Here is an 8741-nt window from a genome sequence, read left to right as displayed (position 1 = left end):
AGTCTTCAGCTCCCTCAGAGACCTGAGAAGGAAATAGTATTAACTGAGTAAGCAGGAATTCCTATACAAGCAAGCGGCCCAAAAAATGTAAGAAATGACAGAAACATCTGGCTGCCTGGAGAGTCACCCAAGGTTCCTCTGAAACATTGGGGCATCCATTTTGGGCTTACAGGACTAGAATATTTGACAGACTTTTATGAAGCAGGATTTTTGAAGGACTGTCCTACATTGTCTGGGCAAGGTTTGGCAGTCACTCTCTTTTGTGTCCTGCTTATCCAGTTTGCACAGCATACTGTCAGCAGTCGAGGCAAGAGCATGTTCTGAACTGGGTAACAAACGGTGCAGCTACTTTTGCCACAAAGAAAGTAAACTCCATGTGGAGTTTCTTTGATGTCCATCATCTTCTCCAAAGTAGATTGGTGCTGCCAGGAGTAGACATGTCTCACTGTCTTAAAAAAGAACCCATGTTATTAAGACATCTTAAATGCCTTATTCTTCAGATCTCTGAAGTGTTTGAAGATGACCCATATATCTAAACTGTATCTGTTTGATCTTGAAAATATACCTAACATGACTATAAGTTTGATTGTAATAGGTAACTGATTTCTAATCTGCATTACCTATTATCCTAAATAGTTGGTAATAAAAACTTTCAAGGGCTAGAAATTTGCATTACATTGTTAAATGACTTGTATAGGTACAATACCTTGAACAAGATTAGAAACATATGTACAGTATGTTCTAATAAAAAATAATCTTAAATTTGTATCTATATGCAAAAATCCATATCAATGTAAAATATTTAAAACTAGTAGTTGTTATTTTGGTTTATAAGTAGATTCAATAATCTACTTTTTTATCCTATTTCTGTATTACCCCTTTTTCTTTTTAGAGTAGATTCAATAATGTACCCTAATATCCTATCATAATTACAGCCTTTTTTTTCTTTTCAAAACAAGAATCCTGAATTTAAACTCTTTTGTTCAGCTTTTTTCTTGACCATTACCAATAACAACCTAAACCAACGACTCTAAACAATGACAAATATCCATAACCAATTGAATGACCAAAACCCACCTATCCTACCTCTTGGGAATGTGGGTATCGACTTCTTAAGTTTACTTTCTGCTGTCTGGGGGTGACAGCATCTTTAGAGGATCCTGAAAAGAAAAATTTTGGGTTAGTTTTCAAGACCTGGGAAAGTTATCATTTGTTGTCCAGTCTCTGTGTAGTAGGAAAGTGCAGGGCTTGTCTCAAGTCCTGGCTAGAGTATTCTGTGAGGCTGGACCATCTTAGCTAGCCATCTCAAAATTGTTCTGAGCAGTTTGTAGTCCAAAGCTTATCTTTAGGTAGCGTTTTTCAGCTTAGTGGTATTATCATCATCCTAGTGAAATTGTCATAATTATGGGACCCCATCATCCTTTTGGAAACTTCAGAGTTTGCTGTCAGGCATGGTCATGGTTCACTGCAGAAAACTTATATAGACTCAAACCCAAAATCATATACAGGAAACTAAATGAATAAAGCCTTTTTCTAGAATTAGTTAGTACTCTATATAACCATTAATATCATGAAAAAAATTAAAACATATATATATATATACCTATATTTAAGTATATTTTAATTTTTTTAATATATATTTAAATATTTTTAAATAAGTGTCTATATAAATCTTATATGTTTTGTGAATATTTATACCTTAAGAAAAGCTTTAAAGAGTTAAAATAAAACCAAAGGATTATGAGATTAGAAGCAATAAAATAGTTCCTCAGTTTGGTTCTTCTTCTATTCCATATCAGGTGTCTCTTCTGACAAGAGACAAAGATTTTGGATTTTCCTTTAACAAGCATGCTTGGGTTTAGAGAAGGAGAGAGCTACATTCCAACTCCAAAACCAGCTTTAATTTTTTTAATTGGACTGAGACTACAAAAAGACCATTTGTATTATATGTCTGTAGAGAACAGAAGAAACAAACATTTGAAAAGATTTATGAAATTTTATCCTGTTGGAAATGTGATATACCAATAGGTCAATTTACTCTTTTCTTGGGACATTTTTTTTCTGGATAATTTGTCCCTTTTCTTCAGATGTCTCATTTGTCAAGTGGTCTTCTGATTCCTTAGCTGGATACCTTTATTCTCCTGAAAAGACAGAAACAAAACCTTCCCAACCGTAATTTTGGGAAGACTCTCTTTTGGCAAGTTATATCTGATCAAATGAAAAGCATTTACTAGTCATATAAGTTAGTTTAGATTGAATGGTCACCCCTGATTGGTGACCTATCAACTCTTCTAATCAAGAAGTCTCTTGATTCATATCAAACCTTTATCAATTTTATTCATGGTTTCTCCTGTTTTTTTTTTTTTTTAACCTTTTAAAACTGTTCTATCTTCCACGGAGTAAGGTATTTTACAGTAGGCAGTAGGTTCCTCAATTGCTCTGGAAAGGAGTTTTGTCCACAATGACAGGAGACAACTGACTTTGACATGGGGCCTGCCAGAAGCTTTTTTTTTTTCAGAGTAGATTCAAAAATCTATCTTTTTATACTATAATCTCTATATCTTTTTTACTACGTAGATTCAGTAATCTACCCTTATATCCTATCATTATCAACCAGGTAGAGTGAGATGGTTTATTTCAAGTAGAACAGAACTATCAACCAAGAATTTACTTGTCAAAATTGTCCATTAGAAATAAAAGAGAAAAAGAATAGCTGAGAGACTTCATAACTCTCCAGCTGCGACACTGATACAGACAGTTCATTAGGCTGAAGTAAAAAAGCGCTGATTGTCACGATGTTGAACTATGAAAGTAAAACTTACATACAAGAATATTTTGTTATTGGGACTGTGATATTTAGGTCACTTTTAATTCTTGTGTAGAACTTAAAAGGCAGAAATGCTAAAAGTAACTTTAACTACAATTGCTTCCTGAAGAATAAATAAAAACAATAATTTGTGACTTGGAAACTTTAATTGTATGGAAGAGAATAACAATACAAACTTTTTGTACATCATTCTAAAAGGTCAGTTATAAACACTTACTCTGAAACAAGTTTGAGATGTTTTATGCATGCCTCCTGCTCAATACAAAGCCAAAGCACTTAGGAGATACACACATGATAGAGAAAAGAATCAAAACATACTTTTTATAGAAGTCATTAATCAGGGAGAGAAAGCAAAAGAAGCCGAGAACAAAGGAACTTCAAAACAGAAAATAGCAAGATTGCATTAGTAGTATTGACAGTAATTACTTGTGAAGTAATTCTCCAGTCATAAGACACAAAGTAAATGAATGCTATTTATAAGAGAGTCGACCGTGGCTTAAAAGGACATTTATAAGTTAAAAGTAAAGGGAGGGCAAAAATATCCCATGCAGATGGACTCATCCTGTTGCTGCCATGTCATGGACATCCTGTAGCCCTGGGTCTGCAGGACTGCCTACCCCGACCTGTGCGCCAGCAGATCACAGATGGGGTGGATTTGGAGTGGGTCAACATTTAACCTCAGTTCCAGGCCTGGGCAGTTTGCAGGGTTGGTCAGTCCGCAAGCTCTCCCCTTCACCACCAGGGTGAGTTCTCCAGCATTGCTCTGGCTAGGTCACCCCTTGCAGCAGTGAGCAAGAGGTGGGGTCTGTTCTCGTGGTTTCACAACCTCAGGATTGGTTCTCCCACACCCACACCGTCAGGGCCAGCTCTACTGTGTTGTCCAGGCGAGGTGTAGAGGTCACTCCCGAGTGCTGCAGCCGATGAAGGGCAGGGATAGCTCTCCTGCCTTTATGACCTCTGGACCAGCTCTCCCATGAGGCAGAGGTGGTGGATCTCTTCCCTGCCCATGCTGCCACTTCACAGATGAATAATGGTGACAGCTCTCCCACCTGCCTCAGGCATTGATTGGAGTGGGGGAGGCATCTCTCCCCAGCCCATGCTGACATTTGGCAGATGAGGGACAGGTCCAGGTCTCCCAAGCTCGTGTTCTCCAGCAACATATCTGTGCCCTGTCAACAGGATCAGCTCTGTTGTACTACCCAGACAAGGTGCCGAGCCTTCTTTTCTTCTCCAGCTGGAGATAGTGTGGGATGGGGGAGGGGGCACATTTCCTCGTCCCAGCACCACACTGCAGACAAAAGAGGCAGTACCAGCTGTGCCCCTGTCATGATCTCAGGGTGAGGCACAGGGCTTGTTCTCCTAAAGAGTTGGGTCATGTCCCCCACCTGCTGCAGGTGTCAAGGGGTGAGGAGAGGAGGGCATCTTCCCCTCACCCATGGTGCCACCGTGGGTGATGAGAGGGGTGCAATCAGCTCTCCCGTTCTCAACCCCCAGAGAGAACCCCCTGGGAACAGTGTCAGCTCTACTGTGCTGCCCAGGTGAGGTGTCCGGGCCCTCTCTTCTGAGTGCTTCAGCTGATGAGGGGCAGGACCAGTTCTTCCTAGTGTTGCAGCAGTGTGGTGTGAGGCTAACTCTGTATAGCCCTATCCTCTCTTCCTTTCATGTATCAAGGACCACAGGCCATGACTGCATCAGGGCATGAACCTAGGCATGGGCAGTAGCCCAGGCCCAGACATCATCATGTCACTTCTTCAGATATGCCTGTGTCCACAGGAAGTGACCCGTTCTGTTCCCCTCCCCATAACACCGTCCATTTCCTCACCATGACAGTGCCCCATCTGCCCAGCACCAGAAGGTGCCAGGTGAGCCCGGGATGCAAACTTTCTTATCTTCATGTATGCAGTACCTCTGTATTGGTTATGTCATTATACTACAGTAGGTCCCCAGGTGACAGTGGTTTACACACAAGCTTGCAGCTTTTGCTAATGTGAAAGTGATACACATCCACAACTTTTCTTGAATTAATAGGTGCTACAGTACAGCAGCAGTGGGCCCAACTTCTCAGCCAGCTGTGTGATCACAAGTATGAACATACTTTGTATGTGTTCCTCAGCCACCGTGTTATAGGGCAGTGTATAAAATGCATTGTTAGCTTTTCTCGTTTTCAGCCTCAGATGAAATTGTCAGCCTTTTTAAGCTAAGGAATGTCTATATTTATATTGTGACTTAACAAAACGTTTCCATTGAGGAAAGTTGCCCAAATTTGCCTGTCATTATTTCCTACAATCCCATGTGAATCCACAGTTACCTCAGAAAGAAGAAAGATTAATAAATACTTTTAAACTCATACATTGGAACTGCATTTATTTATTGTAGAAAAAGAGCAAATTAAATTCAGCAAAAGAAGAAAGGGAGTAGAACTTGACTGGTGATATATGAGCATAAACATTAGGAAAAATTACAAAAGTAAAAAGATTGGTATTAAAAAGAAAGTAGGCAAATCGTTTTCAAAGATTAAAGAAAATGACTGTTAGTGTTTGAGAAAACTACTGAATTTCTTTTGAGTGTTATCTTCTTTCTAGGACTTAGTGTATTCTCTAATTTACTCTAACATATATTGTATTTTGTGGTGTTTTCTGGGTACATGGCCAAATATCTGTATATAATAATAGTGCCACATGTTCTTCAGCTCTTCAATCTTCCCGACACCGTGCTCACCAGAACTTTTAACAGCGATAGTAAACAGCCTTGTACTGTTACTGAGCGTAACGTAAGCTTCCTTTGTTCACCACAAATAATGATAATTAGTGTTGATGGTTGGTAGATAGTTCATCTAATAGAAATTTTTTTATAGTTCTAATTGGTCAATTTTTATCCTTCGTGGTTAAATTTACCAAATGCAAATCAGCTTTTTTTCTTCTTTTTTTGTGAAGTTTTTTTTATAAAGTTATAAAAATTTTAATGACTTGTTTCAATTTTAACTAGAATAATTTGAGAAAACATTCTTAAATGACTATTTTCTTTTATAGACCAGCATGTCCAAAGATGGCAGAGGTGACATACTAGTAAACTCATTAGATGATCAAAGGTAAAGTATTATCAGATATATACTATTGCTTGCTTGATCACTGAAAGAGTTCCTTTAATTTAGGGATGTTTATTTTGTGGTCTGCTGTAATTAAGCATTAATGACATGCTATTGAGTTCATAAAAATATTGGTGGAGTCTAGAAAACTGGATTATAATGGAGGATGATCTTACCTTCCCTGCCCGCCCCCAGGAAAAGACGGTACTATCTGGGAGCATCTTTGATTTGTTTACAAGTAAACCCTTTGGAAAGTGTGGCTTCCTGTGATAGAAGCCAGAGAAGCTATTTGTTATCCATCAGTGCTCAGACCTCTCCTCCTGCCCCTTCCACACAATCAAGAAGGTTTTAGTCCAAAATATTACTTGTTAAGAAAGCAGCAAACTATTGATTCCTACTAAGCACAAATTTCTATTTTGGGATGTCTTTTACTTGTTAGATCTTAAAGTAAATGGAACTGAATATACTGTAATTTAATTCTGTATTTTCCTACAGTTGTTTACCTCCTCTTATTGCTGAGTATGAGAAACATCTGGAAGAACTAAGCAGACAGCTGACCTGTTACCAGGTATGAAGTCATAATCACTAAGCTTCTGTGTGGTTTTACTGTGAGAAGAAAATATGAAAGTTTCATTCATTTCTAAATGTGTATAGGTAGACATCTTCAGTATTCTTTTAAACCCAGTATTCCATTGTTCTTGCTGTCTGGCAGAGGCATTTTTTCGAAGCTTGGAGCTGTGTCCTGATTGCATTATTATCTGCTTGTATCTCTGTGCTCAGAACTGTCTCATAGCCTTTCATACCTTACCCTTATTCTACCCATGGTTATCACTATTTGCAGAATGGTTTTCCCCATTTTCAGATCTATTTCTGCCAAATGCCTTTGTCTTGTGTCTTTTAGATAAGATAATACTAACCTACTTCCAGTATAGGCTTAGATTCTGGTACATGTTTTTCTATTACTAGTGGATGTTTATTTTAAGAATAACAGAAATAAGCTCAGGAAGCTGTCTATAGGCAGTTCTGTCTCAGGGTGTCTGAGACTAGGCTCGTGAAAAACTAAAAATAATACAGGATTGTTATTTCAGTTACCCACATTTCATTTCCTTGAACTGAAATAAATGTCTTTTACCTTTCCTCCCAAATTTTCTGATACCAGAAAAACTGTATAAATATTTCATTTTTATAAAAGAGTTTTTATTTGATGGGCGGTGGTGGCGCACGCCTTTAATCCCTGTACTCGGGAGGCAGAGGCAGGCAGATCTCTGTGAGTTTGAGGCCAGCCTGGTCTACAGGAACTAGTTCCAGGACAGGCACCAAAGCTACAGAGAAACCCTGTCTCAAACCCACCCCCCAGTTAGTTTTTATTTTTAAAATTAGTTTACAAAGTAATAGGTTTCCATATGTGCTTTTCCTACATGCTTTGTTTTTATGTATGTAGGAAAACCCTAGCTCTCCTAGCTATAGCTCCTAGCTCTCCCTCCATGTGTACCTGCACTTTCCCTTAACTCCTTTTCCCAGCTATACACTTTGGCCCTAGTGTTTCCTTTTCAGCTTTTGCTGTTGTTGTTTTTCTCACTGTCTTCTCTTAAAGTTGCTGCTGCTGCTGCCTCTACTGCTTCTTTCTAGAATGTATAAAGGATTGTACAAATTAAACACTAAAAACAAAGCTGCCAATCAAATAACCTTCAGGTCTCAAATGGAAGAAATACAAATGGCAGATAAATATTTAGAAGTATTTCTTAAGCAGAACTTCTGGGTGTCAGGCTAAGCCCACCTGCTGACAGTGGCTCCTCCTTATTAGAGCTTGAATATACTAATGATTGTATTTGGCTTGGATACCAGACCCCTAATCAATTCACTAATGGTAAAGAAAGCAGGGTTAATTTGATGCAAATGTGAGAAAGCACAATAGCTTTGTATAAAAATAACCCCTGGAGACTGATATTCTCAGAGGAAGAGATTCTGTGCTGTGCCTTGAAGTGTAGCACATAGTAAGCCTTGGCGCCCTTCTGTCTCTCTTACAAAATACCTGAGAAAAATCAACTTAGAGGAGGGAGGTGGGTTTTGGCAAATGGTTTCAGTCCAGGCTACCTGGCTTTGAGAAGAGAGAGAATGTGATAGCTGGAGAACATGACGGAGGAGGCTGCTCACTTGGTGATATCTGGGAAGCAGCGAGAGGAGAAGGGCGCTGTGACTAAATAAGCGCTTGGAGGGCATATGCTGGTGACAGGCTGTCTCTGAATTGTCCATGAAGCTATGGATTAATTTGATGATAAAGTTAGAGCCCTTAGAATGCAAGCTTCTTGCAAGTTCCAACCTCTGAACATAAGCTTTCAAACCTAAGGGGCATTTAATACGCAACCTTAATATATATAGGCCTTTGAATATCTGGTAAATCCCAGGGCTTAAGGGAACAAGAGAGAGCTAAATTAATATTTTTATAGTATTAATTTTTTTAATTAATAGATTGGTATAACCTTTACTAAGAGAACACAATGCTTTCAACTCCTAAAGATAAAGTTAGATATTTTCTTTGCATAAAGACTTCTCATTTCTATCGAGGTTTATTGGGTTGCCAGCCCCCTAAACCTTTATCTTCCACAAGGAACACTTACAGCAAGTGAAAAATGGCTGAAGGGGTCTGATGGTGAAAGGAATGAATCAGCCATATATAGTTCCAGTGTTCTCTCTTTCCATGTTCTCTTGTGTCTGTTAATTGTGTCTCTGTGGGTATATAAACTATAAACCACAAGGTTTCCACACAGTCACAATTAACAATTCTTTGGCAATAGTAAGGATACCAGGCATGCATTTCTTTTTTTTTTT

At 38.6% G+C, this 8741-nt stretch overlaps 1 protein-coding gene across 3 annotated transcripts in view; it reads left to right on the top strand.

The window, feature by feature from the left end:
• Nucleotides 1–8741, top strand: part of Sclt1 (sodium channel and clathrin linker 1) — a 122195-nt gene that overhangs the window by 9465 nt on the left and 103989 nt on the right. For all 3 annotated transcript variants that reach the window (XM_026782922.1, XM_026782924.1, XM_005343937.2), the window contains exons 3-4: nucleotides 5857–5915; nucleotides 6408–6480. In XM_026782922.1, coding sequence (XP_026638723.1) covers nucleotides 5857–5915; nucleotides 6408–6480 — 132 coding nt within the window. The remainder of the gene's footprint in view (nucleotides 1–5856; nucleotides 5916–6407; nucleotides 6481–8741) is intronic.

Source organism: Microtus ochrogaster, chromosome 1, assembly GCF_000317375.1.
Source record: "Microtus ochrogaster isolate Prairie Vole_2 chromosome 1, MicOch1.0, whole genome shotgun sequence".
Classification (NCBI taxonomy): domain Eukaryota; kingdom Metazoa; phylum Chordata; class Mammalia; order Rodentia; family Cricetidae; genus Microtus; species Microtus ochrogaster.
The sequence above is the reverse complement of the archived record's forward strand: the minus strand, read 5'-3'. Positions and strand labels throughout refer to the sequence as shown.